The sequence below is a fragment of the Epinephelus moara genome, chromosome 4 (assembly GCF_006386435.1).
Source record: "Epinephelus moara isolate mb chromosome 4, YSFRI_EMoa_1.0, whole genome shotgun sequence".
In the NCBI taxonomy this organism is placed as follows: Eukaryota; Metazoa; Chordata; class Actinopteri; order Perciformes; family Serranidae; genus Epinephelus; species Epinephelus moara.
The window spans coordinates 20,682,576-20,700,503 of record NC_065509.1 but is presented as its reverse complement, the minus strand read 5'-3'; the positions used below and the strand labels follow the sequence as shown (position 1 = coordinate 20,700,503).

General features: G+C 40.8%; 1 protein-coding gene across 2 annotated transcripts in view; it reads right to left on the bottom strand.

Annotated features, from left to right (window-relative positions):
• rgs14b (regulator of G protein signaling 14b) overlaps positions 1-12,364 on the bottom strand; it is a 13,295-nt gene extending 931 nt beyond the window's left edge. Inside the window, exons 1-15 of one of the 2 annotated variants that reach the window (XM_050042760.1) lie at positions 12,168-12,364; positions 9,239-9,260; positions 8,919-9,070; positions 8,678-8,770; positions 6,891-7,034; positions 6,614-6,787; positions 6,428-6,506; positions 6,211-6,311; positions 5,842-6,057; positions 5,497-5,570; positions 5,000-5,126; positions 3,147-3,228; positions 2,245-2,297; positions 641-719; positions 1-226 (exon numbers count right to left, since the gene is read on the bottom strand). The exon at positions 1-226 is cut by the window's left edge and continues 931 nt beyond it. In XM_050042760.1, coding sequence (XP_049898717.1) covers positions 1-226; positions 641-719; positions 2,245-2,297; positions 3,147-3,228; positions 5,000-5,126; positions 5,497-5,570; positions 5,842-6,057; positions 6,211-6,311; positions 6,428-6,506; positions 6,614-6,787; positions 6,891-7,034; positions 8,678-8,770; positions 8,919-9,070; positions 9,239-9,260; positions 12,168-12,212 — 1,667 coding nt within the window. In that variant the 5' untranslated portion in view covers positions 12,213-12,364. Of the gene's footprint in view, positions 227-619; positions 720-2,244; positions 2,298-3,146; positions 3,229-4,999; positions 5,127-5,496; positions 5,571-5,841; positions 6,058-6,210; positions 6,312-6,427; positions 6,507-6,613; positions 6,788-6,890; positions 7,035-8,677; positions 8,771-8,918; positions 9,071-9,238; positions 9,261-12,167 lie in introns of both variants that reach the window. The other variant, XM_050042759.1, reaches the window with a different exon arrangement.
• Between the last annotated feature and the right edge of the window lie 5,564 nt (positions 12,365-17,928).

The window sequence follows — 17,928 nt, the reverse complement described above, 5'->3', positions numbered from 1 at the left end:
TCCGCCGTTGCACCACCTGAACTCGACGTCTCTTCTTCTTTCACATTGTCCTCTCTGGAGTCTGCAGAGGAGGAGCTGGTTGTACCAGGTTCACCTGGCTCTGTGTCCTGTCCCCGGTCTGAGGGCAGCTGCAGGAACAGAGGCAGCTCCAGCTGCTCTTTGGTCAAAAGGCCTCGCTGGTCATCAACCCTGCAGCCCTGAGCCCTCGTCAGCATGTCCAGAAACACTGACACACAAAAACATCATGCTAATTCTGACATTTGTTTCAAATAAATAAATAAATAACACTGTGCTATTTTTAATCTGCCTCCTGCATTCACATTTAATAGTTGGGAGTAGGGTTAGGCAACACAATGTATTCTCAATGAGTTTAAGAAATATAGAATAATAACAATTGTGTTATTATTAATCAATATGTATACAACAGTGATTCTTAGAAAGAACCCTCGACCTCAAGAGGTCAAGGTATGTCCCCACATTGATTAAAACATCCTGTTTGCCATAGATTCCTTGTTGTAAATAGAACGGAAAACACAGTGACAGTTATCAAACATCTATCCTCTTACAGTGCATATTGCCATGTTGCCTAACCCTACTAGATGCTGCTGAGATGTCCTACCCTCCATGTCGCGGTTCTTACTGGGCTTGTGCTGAGTCTTGGCTTTGTCTGTCTGAAGCACTGATCGGGCCTCCACTCCGCCTGCGCTCGCTGCTCCTGCCTGCGACCAAAAGATTCAAGCGTTATTAATGTTCAAAGTAAAGTTTCCAAGGTTTTAAATCCTAGTAACACTCTTTACTACAAATTTTAGAAATCACAGGATCAATACATTTTGTCAGAGAAATGTTGATGCTTTTCAACAGTGATTTTGGTGGTGTCCAGAAGATGTGTCCCAAGCACATTTAAGGCCACTTTTTGTAGGTCTTTACTGAGTCCGCACTTTTACATGGTCTTGTCTGTTTCAGACAAAGAGGACTATGGATTTTATTTCAAGACCAGTCAAGACCACCACTGTGGGGATATCACTAAACTGCCTGTGCACAAGAGTTGTTGTGTGAGTTGTGTTCAATACAGATGGTTAAACTGATATGTGCCTCTGAGTGTTTGAATTTGTTTGCTCATAGAAAACAAAGGGAAATTCCCACACATAAAATTAACCTCTGCAATGCCTTTTGATCATTTTATCAAGACATTTTTAATGGTACACTGATACACACGCACATACAGTATGGCAATAAAAGAGGTGAATGAAAGGGAAACTGGGAAATTGGATCTGTTGGATCAGTTTGAGGAGTGACTATGATTGGCGTGATCCACATTTCATCATAAGTGTGTTGTGCAGTGTGGGACTCTCTCTGTCCTGGTCTTGGTCATGACTTGGTCTCGGTTTGGGTGGTCTTGACTACAACACTGTTCTATTGTGCAATACTGCCAGCCATTGTAAATTTTCCGTAATGAGAATAAAGTGTCCATAGTTGTACATGACTCTCTGCTATCGTTCTACAACGTGTCACATTTCATTGGATGCAAAAATATTTCCTACTCTATTCCCAATATAACCAACAAAAAAAGATTATCTTCTGAATGATTACAAAAAAGGCAAGACACTGACACGTTTTTGGTAATTAAATAAGAATATAACAAAGGCTGTCACCAAGGTCGCCTGCAAATCATCACTCCCTTGTTCATGCAAAGCCGTTGCTTTCAAATGAAAACCTTCATTCTGTTCTTATTTTGATAATAACCAAGATCATTTCAGCTAGGGCTGAAGCTCATGATTATTTTCATTATCGATTAATCTGCCAATTGCTTTTTTGATAATGTGGTCAATGATTTTGTCAATAAAATGTCTCAAAATAGTGAAAAGTGCCCAGTGTCATTTCCCGGAGCACAAGGTGACGTCTTCAGGTGGTATATTTTATCCAACCAGTAGTCCAAAAATCCCAAATTATTCAGTTTATTATCATTTATGATGAAGAAATGCATCAGATTCTAACATTTAAGAAGCAAGAAAACAGCAAATCTTTGGCTTTTTTGCTTTAAAAAATATTCAAAATATTTGATTCAATTCAATTATTCCATGATCAAAAAAAGTTTCCATGTAATTTTATTTCAAACGACTAATTGATTTATCACCTAATTGTTGCAGCTCTAATCTCAGCAGTTTTTCTTGTATGTTTTTTTGTTTTGTTACGATGGCAACAACATTATTTTTGATATTCGGCAGTCCGTTAACATTGGCTCACCTGTGTGGCTGCAGCAGACCCGCTGCCTTTGGAAATGTTGGTCTGGTCTTTTCCTGTTAAAACCACACACACAAAAAAATACAACTCAGTTTCTGACAGAACCTTCCCTTCCAGTAAAAAGATAATCAGTGGACTGCTGATGATGTAACAGAACCTTACTTCCCCACTGTGTTAAACACTGATATTGGCCAGATAAAATATTCTTGACAACAATTAAACTGGTCCTGCTGGGATGCAACCACTCCAATCTAATCCATTCCCTTCTTCCTTAATGCATATAATGGGGCTGAGGTGAGGAGCGCTGATCCAAAGTGAAGTTGGTTCTGGTCTCTCAGCAGTTGGGAAATGAGGTGAGTGAACTCAAATTGACACAGTGCTCAACAAACCAAATGGACTCAGACATTTCAAACGCACAGAAAAGAATGAAGACGCGGAGAGAGACGCACAAAGAAATCAGAGTGGGCAAAAAGGAACATGCAGACAGTGACGCAGAAAAACCAGGGCACTAAAGTGGACACTGAAAAGACTTTCTCCTTGCCGCCAGCTAAGAGCAAGTGAGACCAAGAAATGCAGGAACACTTCAAGGACCCATTAAGAAATAATTACATGAATAAGAAGGCACAGGCAGGGCTCAGGCAGCACAAGAGAACACACACAAAGCTGCACCGATGTATCGCCCACATCTTCGACAACTAACAGTGGCTGGAGGGCTCGAATGTGCCTTTCTCTGTTTGATTGAACTCATTTAATTTACTCGTTGGCCAAGTGGGTTTCTTTTCATCCTGTGGCTGCTTGTGCTTTTGGAGGAGCAGTGTAGTTATTATTAAAAATATGTAAACATGATTCTCCCTGGGTCCCATTAAAGAGAAACACTGCGTTTTAAAAAGGTCAAGTGTATTAACCTTTAGTTTTGTCGAGCCGTAGCGTCTTATTGGCCAGTCTGAACACAGGGCCCGTCATGTTCACGGGCTCGTCGCTTCCAACCTACAACAAACAAGGAAATAAGACATTTCAGACAGATGCTGACTCACAATCAGATGCACAGTTTTGTGGGGATAAAGAAGAAACCCCACAGAAAATGATGCATGACAGAGAAAACACAACTCCCTGCATTACAAAGATGGTGTCATCCTCGTCACTTATTCCACCAACATGGCAGTGCGACATTACATTTTCACATTAAAATTACAGATTTGATATAAATATTAACATGCACGGTGACGCGTAAACGGTTGCCTAGCAATGGCTGCAGAAAGCAGGAGAGGCAGACGACAGACGGACAGAATGCCTAAAAAGTGGTACATTTAAAAATGTCGCACAAGTCTGCTGCTTTGAGAAGTAGACGTGAGTCATCAATGAGTGCGTGTACGTGGACATGAATCACCCGTTTGTGATCGGGTTTTGGAATATCCCTCTTATGTGTGTGTAAGCATGTACACACCATATCCTGTTTTCTGACACCGGGATAAGACCCTATCCCAACTGGGAAACTGCTGCTTTATGCACCGGGTTTTTGAGAGCACCCGACTACCTGCGCAGGCACGGCTTCAACTAAGTGCGTAAGAGAAATACAAAACATGACGGCAGCGACAGGGTCTCACTCCTGGAGCATTGAGGAAATTGAGTTTTGTCTTCTTCCACTGCTCGTCTGTGCTATACGCAGTGATGTGACAGGCTGGCATCGGTGTGGATGACAGTGTTATTAGAGTAGTGTAGCTGCTTTTAGGCGAGTTACTACGCAGTGTACATTTGTGTGTGCGGTTAAAAGAGGAAAAGAGAGAGAAATTAGATACGTGCAGAGCTAAAAGAAATTAGCAGTTAAGTTGTAAAGCCGCAGTAAATGTACAGTGTACTGTTTAACAGTTCCTGTCCCAATTGCCAGCTTGTTTTTGTAAACACTTCATCACCTTTGCAAATAGACTGCAGTAGTCAGTAACCCGGTTACTAGTATTCATGTATACAGGGAATATAAATAACCTGATTTCTCTGTGCTCATGTAAACACTAGATCCTGAATATGATCATAACCAGGATAAGTCTCATAAACAGGTTATTCATGTCCATGTAAATGTGTACTTACTAGATATATAAGATAATTACTTGTTTGATTGAACTAGAATAATTATTCCTTTACAACAGGCAGAAAATTATTATAATTATTAGAATTACAGGGTATACTGTAGGAATCCTGCGGTTAATTTCAATACCTTTTTAAGACTTTTTTAAGACCTTCCAAAAAAACCTTAAGACCTCATCGCCACTTCAAGCTGTCCTTAGCAGCAACGCATCTTTAAATTACTAATCAGTTGTAGTTTGCAATTAAATATATGGAGCACAAACATACAACAGAACCCAGATAAGATGAGAAGGATTTTTTTGTCTTTTGTTCCTCTGTTTGGCGCCTGGACGTGCGCTGTCGCGTGATGTTGCACAGGTACGCGCACGGCGCCGAGAGGCAGTCCGAGTGTGCCTACCTATACATCGTTGTTTGTAATAGTTGCGAGGAGGAAAATAAATTATACATTCATGGATACTTTCTGTCAAAGCTTGAATGCCAAGAAAATGTAATACTTCATAAAATCGCGATTAAGACTTTTTAATACTTTTTAAGGGCCTTAATTTTCCGACATTTGATTTATCAACTTTTAATACTTTTTAAGACCCCGCAGACACCCTGAATTAATTATGATTATTCGGTGGAACTACTTAAGCGCTGACGACATATTATGGTCCCATTCATACATACAGACACTCACCATGGTGACCATAGCCTCTTGTGGCTTGAGGTGATGTTTCTGCAGCACGGCAGAGAGTGTGTCCTGCAGCGTCTTACTGGACTTCACCATGATCCCCACCGTCTTACCAGTGAAGGCAATCTCCAGCCTGCAACACACATGCATTTCAATTACCTCCCTCACACAGTAAACGCAAACAGTGAATGCAGTGCTGTATTGTATCATTGAGTCTAATCGTTTGAAGCCTGTCTCTGCCACCCCATGATACCTTAGCAGGAAATCCACATCTGATTTTATGTGGCAATTTGATAATGCATGTAATTCAAATGATGACTAAAAATGATTACAGTGCAGAGAGCCAGGCTCTGTGTCTGGTGTTAACACAAGGACTTCCCTCTAATATGGTGAGAAGTGGCTTGCTGAAGTGGGGACGGGGGTGGGAATGCCTGCTATGGTGACAAAGGCAGAGAAAAAAAAAAAAAAAAAAAAGGAAGTGAAGGAAATAACAGTCGACTCACGCAAACATCACCCTGAGCTCCAGAGAGACCTGCTGATCTCTCAGTACGGAGCAGTCCTGGTCCAGCGATAAGGGCTGTTGTAAAGAGAACAAACGGCATGTCAGACAGAGAGAAGTAACTTTCAGAGACGTCAGCATCAACTGCAGATACTTTCAAATAAGTTAGAGAAATGAAAAGAGGGAGTGAGAGGTTGAGAGGATGTTAGAACAGGAAGAGGGTAGTCATCTTTCTCATACCGCCTGTTGCAAAACAACTTTGCAGTCGGGTACAGTAGATATCTTTTAACAGCTTCTTGATCTAAAGCTGCAGCTGCTGCTGCTGCAGAAAGAGCAGCTAAGATCTCACCTTGTCCTTGCCGTGAAGGTAGATGACGACATCTTTCAGCGGGAAGCCTCTCTTCTCACACAGGCTAGCCAGCATGTCTTTGATGGGTTGGCCATTACGTGTTGGGGCCAGGGAGGCAGTGCCATCGGGTAGGTATACACAGCAGTAGCCCCCCTCCACTCCTATTCGACTCCCACCTCCACCACCACCACCCTGCTCTGGAGTTGATCTGCCGTTCTACATCACAGATGGAGAAAACAAGATTTAAAAATATACTTCAAAACAATTTACAATTTACTTTATGGATGATTTTTTTCTAAACTGTAAGATTTGTCACTTTGAGCAGTATTTTTTAATCCCCGTGTGTCCTGATATCACAAATGCACTGACCTCCACCTGCCTGTGGAGGGAGCCGAGCTCCACGCTGCTGCTTGACTTGACGGACATGTGGGAATCTTTCCGGGAGACCGAACCATGGATGTCGGATGCATCTATTGTTATCAATGAGGACAAAAAGAGAGCCAGGGTGAAATTGTGAGATGAAGTGACAGGATGTATATCAAGGCATAACTCAGAAGCACAAGATCTGCCACTTGACGGGCACTACCTCCCCAGGATCCTCTTTTCTGCCGCTGTTTCTCCGAGGCACTCTTGCCACCTGGCAAGCTGTTGGAGTCCAACTTGTTCTGTTTGACACAGTGACGCCAGACATGTCAACAGCATAACTAAAACAAGAAAACCTTGCATGTTTCCCCCTTCTACCCCTTAGTGCATTTTGTCCCTCTCACTCTACCTTTTTATCATTGAAGGGGCTTCTGGTAGCCATGTCCTCCCAGGATCCCATGCGAGCCGGCCCTTTAGAGAGCTGAGATAGAGGTTTACCTTCTACACTTGCCAAGGTGCAGCTCTGATAGAGAGGAGAGCGCACAAAGCGCCTGTAGCTGTCCATCTTCATCAGTTTAAATATCTGACACAAAGCAGGGATGCACACACACACACAGTCAGCAGAGGCACCGACAACGTATCACTGTATTACGGAGCTAATATGGGAGTGTGGACTGCACACCAACCTGTGCTTGAGCCTTGTTAAACATGTCAGGTGTGGGCTGTTCCAGGTCCTTCTCCTCTGTCTTGGCTGTGTCATCGATGTTGACTGAGTAGGGAGCGCTGTCAGACAGGTAGGTGTTGTAGATGGAGCGAGCTGACACTTTCAGCTGGGAACAGAACAGCTTGTTTCTTAGCTAATGAGACATCTTTTTAACCAAACCCCAGTGACACACTGAACCAATTTCCCTTTGGATTTTGTTTGAGTATTTAGCTGAGTATGCAGCTTTCATTAACCAATCTACGAAACCACTCAGTGTGTGTATATATGTATACCGACTTGGTGTCTTTCCTTGTTAAGTGTACCAAGAATCAAATCCACCCTTTCCAAGGAACCACACTGGAAGTCATTCAATCAATAAGTCACTAAAAGGCAATTCATTTCACAGAGAGCTGAGCAGCCACAGAAACTCGACTGATGCATGGACAGTCAACAACCCTGTCAATTTCTGCACTTCCTGTTTCTACAATAGAATTTAATTGACTGAACAGCAAGTCTGCCAGGAGGTACAAAATAGATTAAAAGATGAATACAGCTTTTTAAGCTTCCTAGTGGGCTACTTTTATTCAAATAAATGGTGTAAAAGAAGGAAAACATCACGAGAACGATGGTTGAACAACAGCTTCATCCGTCATTGAGGTCAACAGGAAATGCATACATTTTTTACTGAGCTGTTTATCAATGCTACTTAAAAGGAGCAGTGTGTAGGATTCATAGGATTTAATGGCATCTAGCAGTGAGGACTGCGGACTGCAACCTGCTCAAACTTCTCTGATGTGCCTAGAATTCCTTCAGTGTTCATTGTTCAGGAGGTTTTTACCGTGAGCCAAATTATCCACAAAGGTCTCCTCCTCGCCAAAACAAACAGACTTGGGGATTTAAACCGGTAAAAATGCTTATTAAAGCAGTTTTTAAAAAATCAGTGTTTGTCTGACACTGTTCGGCTCGTAGCAGAGAAGCCAGCACAACCCCTGCTAATGCGGCTCACCTTTTTTGTCTGATAACTTAAGTTCTAGACATTCATGAGGTTTTTACCGTGAGATGAATTATCCACAGATGTCACTTCCTGTCTGAAACAACAGACTTGGTGATTTAAACCGGTAAAAGCACTGAATAAGCAGGTTCATGTTAAAGAAATCAGTGGTTTTCCGACACTGGTCATCGCAGATGGGGGCTACCGACTACAGTGGCCGATGCGAAAACAGGTATGGCCCGATCTAGAGCCAGTGTTTGGTCTGTCTGTTCTGGGCTACTGTAGAAACATGACGGTGCAACATGGCAAACCCCATGGATGAGGACCCACTCCCTATGTAGATATTAACAACTCATTCTAAGGTAACGAAAACACAGCAATTCTTGTGTTCAGGTGATTATAAACTAAAGAAGTCATACCTACTATATTACATTCCATCTCTGCCAATATATTCCCCTAAATCCTACACACTGGACCTTTAAGGCTGATTAACTACATATAAAAATACAGTTACATAATAACAGTAATATCAAAGCAAAAAAATAAACCTGCACCTCCTGACTGTCACACAGGCACAATTACAGCAGTATAGCAACCAAGCTGCCCACATTGTAAACATTCAACATGTTGTCTACAACTACAAAAATAAGTTTCAGGAAAATTCCAGAGAAGAGTATTTATAAAGGGAGCTTGTGCTGAGTAAACACACATCATGATGAATCACAAGTTACAGGTAAGATGATTAACCATGTACAGAGTAAAAAAAAGTCCCATCATACCTCATTCAAGGAGCTGGCTGGGATCATCCTGAATTTTTCACAAGCCTGCCAAAATAAAATGTTCTCCGCGCTCACCTCGGACATCAAGAAGGTCTGTGGAGGAAGACACAGAACTGTGTATGAACACATATGAAACACTTCCTGAGAATTTGTTTGAAAACACCAGCACTTATTAACACCTATCCCTGAGCTTGTTGAAAGTTACAACATAACATGCCATGTGTTGCTGAGTGTGTCTCACCGTAAAGTGGCGGACGCCGCAGGGGTCCTCCAGCAGCTTCTCAAATGAGACAGCCCAGCTCAGCACACTGTTGGCTGGGGTGACGTCTCCGCCGGGAGTCCCTGGAAGACTGGAGCTGCTGCCTCCACAGCCACGAGCAGACATGTTCAACTCTACAAACACATCCAGACACAAACACACCCATTTATCAGCACAGAAAAGCATGACCAAGAACGAGGCTGAATCAGATATTTTCTCCTGTCATGCACAGACACGTTTCAGTTTGGAGGATTGCGAGATGTAGAGGACTGTCGGAGCACATGCTGGTTGTTCATGCTTACCTCCGTCTGACACTGCCTGGCTCTGTGAATAGAGAGACAGAGAGGTAAGGTAGGGAACGACAATAAACTAAAACATCTGATAAAATGGAAAATACCTCGCTGAGGCTGTCATGGATAACATACTCAAAGAGGAACTGTATTTAAAGTCATTTATTCTCTACGAAACTGCAATCAAAAGTAAAGCATACAACAACAAAAAAAAAAACATTTAAACATTACAGCAACAGCTCTTTAATGCACATTGTACAGTGTACTCCAAATAGAACTTGAAGATTGACGCATATAAGCAAGCACAGAGGCATACATTTAGGAAGTGAAATGTGAACACCAGCTGCATGTTTTTTGTTTTTTTCCTCTATGTAACAATGTAGTGCAATCAGTCAAGGCTGTTTTCACAGGAAGTGGTTGTGACACTGATGACAATGGCTCTCATTCAGCTTTAGAGCTTACAGAAATCCACATTTTGTAAAAGTTCTGTTTCAGTTCACACTTAAATACTGCCAATACGTTCTGCAAACCAGTGCTGGTAACCACACCAATCAGGTATCATGGGGCCTACATATTACGGCTGCCAAATAATGATTATGTTAGTTATCTGTTGATAATTTTCTTGATTAATCGATTAGCTCTTTGGTCTATGAAATGTCAGAAAATGGTGAAAATATCGATTAGTGTTTTCCAAAGCCAAAGAAGACGTCCTTAGATGTCTTGTTTTGTCCACAATTCCAAGATATTAGGTTTACTGTCACAGAAACCAGAAAATATTCACAGTTAAAGAAGCTTGAATCAGACAATTTTCACTTTTTGTCTTAAGAAAAATAAATGATTATCAAATTTGTTGACAATTAATTTAATAGTTGACAACAAATAAATCAATGCAGCTCTAGTAGACACTGATCAACACCCCCCAGGAGTTGTTTCAGAAAACAGGATCAGCAGGTTAACTGGATCGGTTTTAACTGGTGTTGAGTTCCAAAAATGGCACAAGCAAGATCCTGCTCAAGAATCCAGTTATACAGAAATATCATTTAAACGTGGCTCACAGGACAACGGTCCTTGGTTTTAATCCAAGGCCTCTCTGTGTCAAGTTCACATGACCTTTCGTCTGTCTGGGTTTCCTCCCACCGTCTACACATCTAAAATTTGCCCAGAGGTGTGAATGTGAGTGTTTCTGTCTGTCTATGGGCAGGTTGCGACTCAGAAGACTAGCCTACACAGTGTACACTGGGTGTAAAAATAAACTTGGAAGAAACATTGTCACGCACGCTCTGAATGCCATTTGGGTAAAAATAAGATTAAGAAAGATTAAGAAATCTGCCACCTATCAGGCAGCATAATCTGAGTGCTTGCACAGAAATATTATTTTATCTATATCTGCATTATTGTGAATTGATAAGATCTGTCTTTGATGTACATGGAGCTTTCTTGGTTGTAGAAAGCAGACTTCAACTTTCCTGATCAGTGTAGCTCTGGGTTAGCTTTGTAAAATTATTTTTAAAAATGTTCTCTTTAGATTAACTCAAGTCAAGGTTTTCATAGAAATCACCTTATTTTAACCTAATTTCTAGAATAACCCATAAAGCGTTTACATCAAACGCAACGGAGACAATTGCTGAGTCATAGAGAAAACTACATGTCACAATGAGATTGAGAGAAAACTCTCAGCACCCACTGATGTGACTCAAAAATCAGCATGCTGCTGAGTCCAGTCAGCTATATTAGTATCGATAAGAGTAAGACCTATCTCCTATGTAGAAATAGATGGTCAAAAAGTCTTTAACACAAGAGCACTGCACCCACGCTATAAAACAAATTGCCAGTGAGAAAATACAGTATACTGCATGTGTTGGATTTTTAGTGCACGCAAATAGAAAGTGTCATTTTCTGTTAGTGCTTGACAACAGCTCAAAGGCAACCGCTGTTCACAACTGATAAACTTTGTCCATATAAGGCCGACATGGGCTGGCAGTTTCTGCAGGTGCGAGCTCCACTGTGACTCCACCTCTTCACGTTTTTTTTTGCTCTCAGACTCTGGCTCCAAAAACACAACATGTCGGTGCCTACAGACACACTTCACAGGGGAAGCCAACATACACATTCATCCACTAACTGTAATGACAGCAAATGATTCATCACAGTGTTGCTCGCACACCTTTCATTCTCACACACTGCAACACAGAACAATGTCTAAAGGATTAGGATTCTCTGCAAATCCTTTAAAAGGAGTGACAAAATATGCAAACACACTATGTGAGGGAAGAGTTTGATGCAGCACTACTTATAGGAACATTGTCAATCAGACAAAATGCAAAGCACAGACAGGCTTTTTTTAAAACTCTAGAAACACCCAGCATTTCTCTGCCCGCGTGAAGTATATCTATATATACACTTTCACACCTTTTGCAGAACTGAACCAATTCAAGAAACGTAACAGTTTCACACAGACCTGACCGGAGCCAAGTCGGCCTACACATGACAGATTGGCACACAGGCATGGCTTGGTTTCCGCTTCTGACTCAAGCAGGCCTGGTCTGTTTTCAAGAGCAACCAACTGTTAGCCACACAGCCTGATTGGCTCTGGCACCTCTGAGGAGTCGAAGCAGACAATACAAGCTAACACATGAAACTATCATTCTCTTGGTACTCTGACCTCGGAGTCAACTCAACAGCATGAGTACAGCTAAAAAGGCAGACTGAAAGCAGTTAAAACTTAAAAAAAGACATTTCTGTGAGCCAAATCATTACAGGTGACAGGTATTCAACACACTTAACTACAACTTATTCCTCACACTACGCTTCCAGTCTTGAAAACCTCTGTCTAAGAGCTGATAAATCCTCCTTTATACAGCAAAAATGTATGAACAAACCACTAGACCCAAAGAACAGCTGCAGAACAAAATCAAAACTATCAAGAGGCTTGCCAACTCACCAAGTGGCCAACAGGAATCCCTAGAGCGTTGCAGTTCTTCGCCATGGTGGCTCAGACACCAGACTACAAGCTGAAGTTTTTATGCGATGTGCACACTGTCAGGGGACACAGTAAAGTGCTCCACCCAACACCCAACACACTCTTCACACACACACACACACACACACACACAGACACACACACACTCAAGAACTCATCACTTGGGTCTTCCTGTCACTTCCTGCCTGGAAGGGAAGTCTTGCCATAGCAACAAGCCACAAAAGAGGAAGTATGGTTACTATGATCAAACTGTTCTCAGCCTACGTCTTGAGAAACACTATGATGTGGGAACACAGACAAGACAAACGCACTCATTCTGCTTTTGATGTACAGTCACTGTGCGAGTTACTTGACACAGCTTACAGCCATTATACAATCTAGACGGCAGTTTCGCAGTAACAGCGCTGCATCTGAGAATGTTTTTAAGCATGTGACACTTCTCTTCTCCTTTTAAGTCACACTGAAGTTTCCTTTTACTTGGAAGTCACTGAGGTTTAGACATTTAAAGTAGAAAACAATGCCTCCTCACTTATTTTAAGAGGGCTTTCCTGCCTTACAATATAAAAGTCAAACTCGTTGCACTCTCCAAACATTACTAAACTTTGAGATGGAGCATTAACTTCAACTTCACATCTCTCTAACAATAATTGGCTTCCTTTTGTAAAAACAAATTCAAGCAGATTACCATGAGGTTTGGCACACAGAGCATCAGAAGTTCACCATTAACTTTATATGAGTATTATTCTGCAACAACAGCAATTAAATGAATGTAGATATATATTCACTGTGGCTAATATAAGTAGTGCAAATTGTACACATGGATGGATTATTGCCAGGCACAGGCCCAGGGGCTCAAAGTGCAAGGTGACCCCCTTGCCTTTACTTGCAAAATGTCACTTAAATTAATACAGACGAGAAGAGACACAAAAAGACCATAAGGAGATGCAAAGCAACTGCAAAGAGATGCAAAATAACTACAAAATGGGCAAAACAAACACAAAAGGACACAAAATGACCTCAAAGAGACACAAAATAACCACAAAGAGGGGTAAACTAACCAAAAAAGACACCAAATGACTACAAAGAGACACAAAACGATTATTTTCAAAAATCCCACATAATGACCTCAAACAGACACAAACACGCTACAAAGAGACACAAAATAACCAAAAATGACACCCCACCCCAAATAAACCCCCCACAAAATTCATCAAAGACACACAAAATGACTACAGTGACACCAAATGACTACAATGAGACACAAAGCAACCAAAACACCAAATTATCTGAATAAAACCCACATTATTAGCTTAAAGAGACACAAAAACACTACAAAGAGACACAAATGACCAAAAAGGAAACCCCACCCCAAATAAACCCCCCACAAAATTAAGTCAAAGGCTTGTAGCGACTACAAGGTGACACCAAATGACTACAAAGAGACACAAAGCGACCAAAAAGACACAAACGCACCCCCTCCCCAAAAAACAGTATTATATCTTAAGTATAAAATTACCTCAAAAGACACCAACTGACTACAAAGACACACAAAACAACCAAAAAGACACAAAATCAACCCCCCTCCCATTAAAAAACTGCATGAAATTACTTTAGAGACACAAAGCAACTAAAAAAAGACACAAAATGTCTACTTCTATAAAAAAAAATTGACTGAGATCATATTTTATGGTTTCATGTAACAAATAGGCCTAAATAAGGTGATTGACAAAAGAGCCAAAATCACCACAGTCTCATGCAGGGGAGGTGGTGGGGCCTTTTACCTGTCTGTGCACAGGGGCCCACTGTCTCATGATACGCCCATGGTTGTACACCACACTTTATTTTTTGCCGAGCATGCATGCACTCTCAGATTAGCTTGTGTGTGAAATGACTGTCGTACCTTCCTGTCCGCCACGATGCCAGTGGCTATGGTGCAACATTTGTCATATCTCCTCAATTGCGTCTTTGCAGTAACTTTTGCCAGGCGGGAGAAACTGTGATAAAGTCCTCTAAGGGCGACCATCTTCAGCGGAAACAAATACACCGCGAGTGAAGACGAGAGCGATGAAGAAGTTTACAGGTGAGAGTTAATCAACTGCCATGACTTGTTAGCTGAGTCCTGACATGCGCAGAAGCACACCACACAGGTGATGCAGGACAGTTAATTAACAGTGCAAAATGTTGTCCTTAGAAATGTAAAGTAGCTTGGCTCTGACTTAAATGTTTCAGTGACTTTTCTTGGATATAAAAGCCTGTTGCAAAGTGGCTGTGTTAAGAAGTGACATTACAGCACATAGCATAGATAAGCTAGTTGTGATTAAAATGGCAAAGTTTACACAATACTAAAAATAGTATTCACTTGCAATGCAGTTAAGCCTTCAAATAATAAAGGGAATCAGCAAGACAAAATGAGAAAACATAACTTGTGGTGTCAGGTGATATGACATATAGCTACATAAACATCCCAATAGTAGCACTTTGTTCTGCAGCATTTTTAGCATTGTAGTTAATGTATAATTGCTAGCCTTATCTGGTCCAGTCCAGAGACTATTGTGAAATTAAGAGGAATATTTCCGAATGTAACACACTTCAAAAGTGTCCTTTGAATTCCCACAATGTTAAATTCAGTCTTAAGTATATATTTTTTTTTAAATTCTGGCACAGTTATTATCACCTCACCTGTAAGTTACTCCACCTTCAACTGTTTACTATCATTAGCTTGCTAACGTGCAAATGGTTTGCTAATTTGCTAACACAAGCTGTTAGGTTAACATGCTAACGTCTAGTACCGTGAGGATTTTAGCATGCTGACAGTAGCATCTTATTTGGGGTTTAATATGATAACTTGTGAACATGTGTACAGTAGCTAGTAGCTAATTTTATTATGCTAACACTGATGTTAGCATGTTAAATTAGCATGTTAGTAAATTAACGGTTAGCATTCTAACATACTAACGTTAGCATCAGAGTACAGCAAAGAATGCAGCATTTTGCTGCCAAAAATTGAACCCATGGCTCACCACAAAAATACTAAACTGAAAAGATATGATAGTAGGCTTGAGCTGAATCTATTTATATATATATATGTATATATATATATATATATATATATATTATTACCTTGGTGACACTTCACCGAGGTAGGGTGTCCAATCTTTTTTGAATGGTGGCCCCGAAAAGATAATGTGGAAATACCTGGGCAGCTGCTTCTCACATAATTTGTATTAGTAAAAAAACACACATAAAAATGAGACAAATGCAACTGTGAAAAAGTTGGTGAGAAAGTAATTATCTTTCCACCAAAAATGGCAGCCCTCTCTGTCAACGTTACGCTTCTTTGCTGTGGCTATGTCTGCTACCTTGCAGGAAACATCTGCCGTTGGGTAACTGTTGATTTGCTTGATTACGTCTGTTTATAAGAACTCATTAGTTCCACCTGTGGAGTTCTTACTTGGTGCATGTCTACAAATTGTATGATAATCCTACGATCATGAGGCGAACAGAAAAATAAGTAGTATATTTTGAACGACAAGCCGCGGGCCGGGTGGACTTTGGACATACCTGTTGTAGCGTGTATGTCATTGTCTAGCCTACAATTCTGTGTTTCTGATAAGCAGTGAACTAATTCAGACAACTCTTGTTGGGGTTTAAATACTTATGGCTGATAGAATAATGAATAGATAGGAAATACACCCTTTGTAGAGGATCTGATGACACTTGTTACCATGGTGGACACCGGTATGCTGAGCGGAAATGATGAACATGTTGCTTATATGCTGCTTTTGTGGTTGGAAGAAGTCATCTCAGATAAAGTTACATGTGTCAATACTGCCAAACAGATGCAGAGGCATTTTTCTTTTTTACTAGTACTGTAATATCACTCCCACCACCTGCATTCCCACCACCCTAAGTCCCTAAGTCTCCAAGTAGAGACTGACCTCTGGTGGTGTGTGTTGTGCACTACAATACAGTACAGCATCTCTGTACCAGTTAAATAGAAAGAGGTCTGGTTTGTGATAGTATTGAAAATCTTTGGGATTTCTCAATATCCTGGTATACGATAATACCTTGATACAGCCCAAGCTTAGCTGCTAGCGATGCCCCACACTGAAACATACAGTATATCATAGTCAAGTGGTAAATGCAAGTACACACACTCATATACTTTGTGAGATCATAGTGTTAATTAAAGCTGCCTCAATGCTGTGATAAGCATAAAATACAGGTTGATAGTTCTCTCATAAACAAAGAGCCACTTAGATTATTGTAATAAATAATAACAAAGTGTGTACAGGCAGACAGAACAGCTCAGACCTTGGTCCTGTGTGAAAGGAATACTTCACCCACATCATGATAATTTGTATATCTATGAGTCATGTTGTGTTACCTTGACTTTGTGAAGAAAACATTGTGTTGCTTGTCTGCCTCCAGAAAACGGCTTGTGTTTGGGAAGTACTGAGCACATGAATGGATAAATGCGACTCAGATTATACAGCACGAGTTGTGTGAGAGTTTGTAAACAGATGCTTTGGTGTAGTTGTGCTGTTGTTTAACATGGTCCCTATTCAATCAATAAATCTATATGTTCACTATTTTCTGTATAGGCATGTGAAACTAAGTTTTCCTCTCAAATTCAAGGTAACACAACATAACTAACTGATAAACAAATGGTCATTTTGTGGATGTATTCCTTTGGTAAAAGTGGGAGTTTCTTTTGATTCATACACTATGTCAGGTTATTTACAGCTTTGACGAGAGCTGGCTCAATGCTGTGATGAGCACTAAATTCAAATTGATATTTCTCTAAAACATCTTAATGCTATAATTAACAATAAAGAGTTTACAGTTAGGGAGAATATCTGAGACCATGGTCTTGTGTTAAAGTCTGTTTCCCCTTCAGATAATGTTTCCCCATACTGCTGCCCTTCATTATCAGGGTACAGCCTTAGGTTAGAGGTGGGGTCAGTATAATGTTGAGATAACAGAAAACAGAAATCGATGGGGAAACAACACCAGCCATTATAGTACATTATCCTTGATGTGGGGAAGTGATTCAGAGATGATTTGAATCCGCAAACCCCGTTTGGTTATTTCCATGACGTTTGCATGGTCATGTTCACCTTGTGTGTGTTTGTTCTCTTTTGCTTTTTGTTTTGATGCTCTGTTTTCCCGTCACAGCTCAAACACATGCAGGTTTGATTAAATAAAACTCTAAATTGCCTTTTGGCTGTTAGGCTTAGGATTGTGATTTATGTTTGGCAGTCTGTCCAGTGTGCACCCTGTCTCTTTCCCTGTGTATGCTGGGATGGGCTCCAGCTCCCCATGACCCTGAAGAGATGAGTGTTAAGAGAAAAAGATGGATGATCAGCAGCACTCTCTGCTGGCCACTGCGAGAATAAATACTATGCATGAGGGCCGTGGATGACTTCAGTGAAGGCTGATATTGTATTTTCAAGCTTCAGGTCTTTGAATTCAGTCAATTTGACCATAAAGATTCTGAGCAAAATTATTCCTGGCATGTGTCACAGTGTACAGTGTGTGCAGTGGCAGTGGGTAGTTTGCATAGGTAAAGCACTGTTTTGTTTATAACAGGTTATACTTCAGTATACCTCTATCTCTCTGTTTTTCTTTATTTTTTCTGTCACTATATTTCTTGATCTATCTTTGTTTAAGTGTAAAAATACCATAACTTTAACCTTAGTGTCACTCAACATCATAAAAA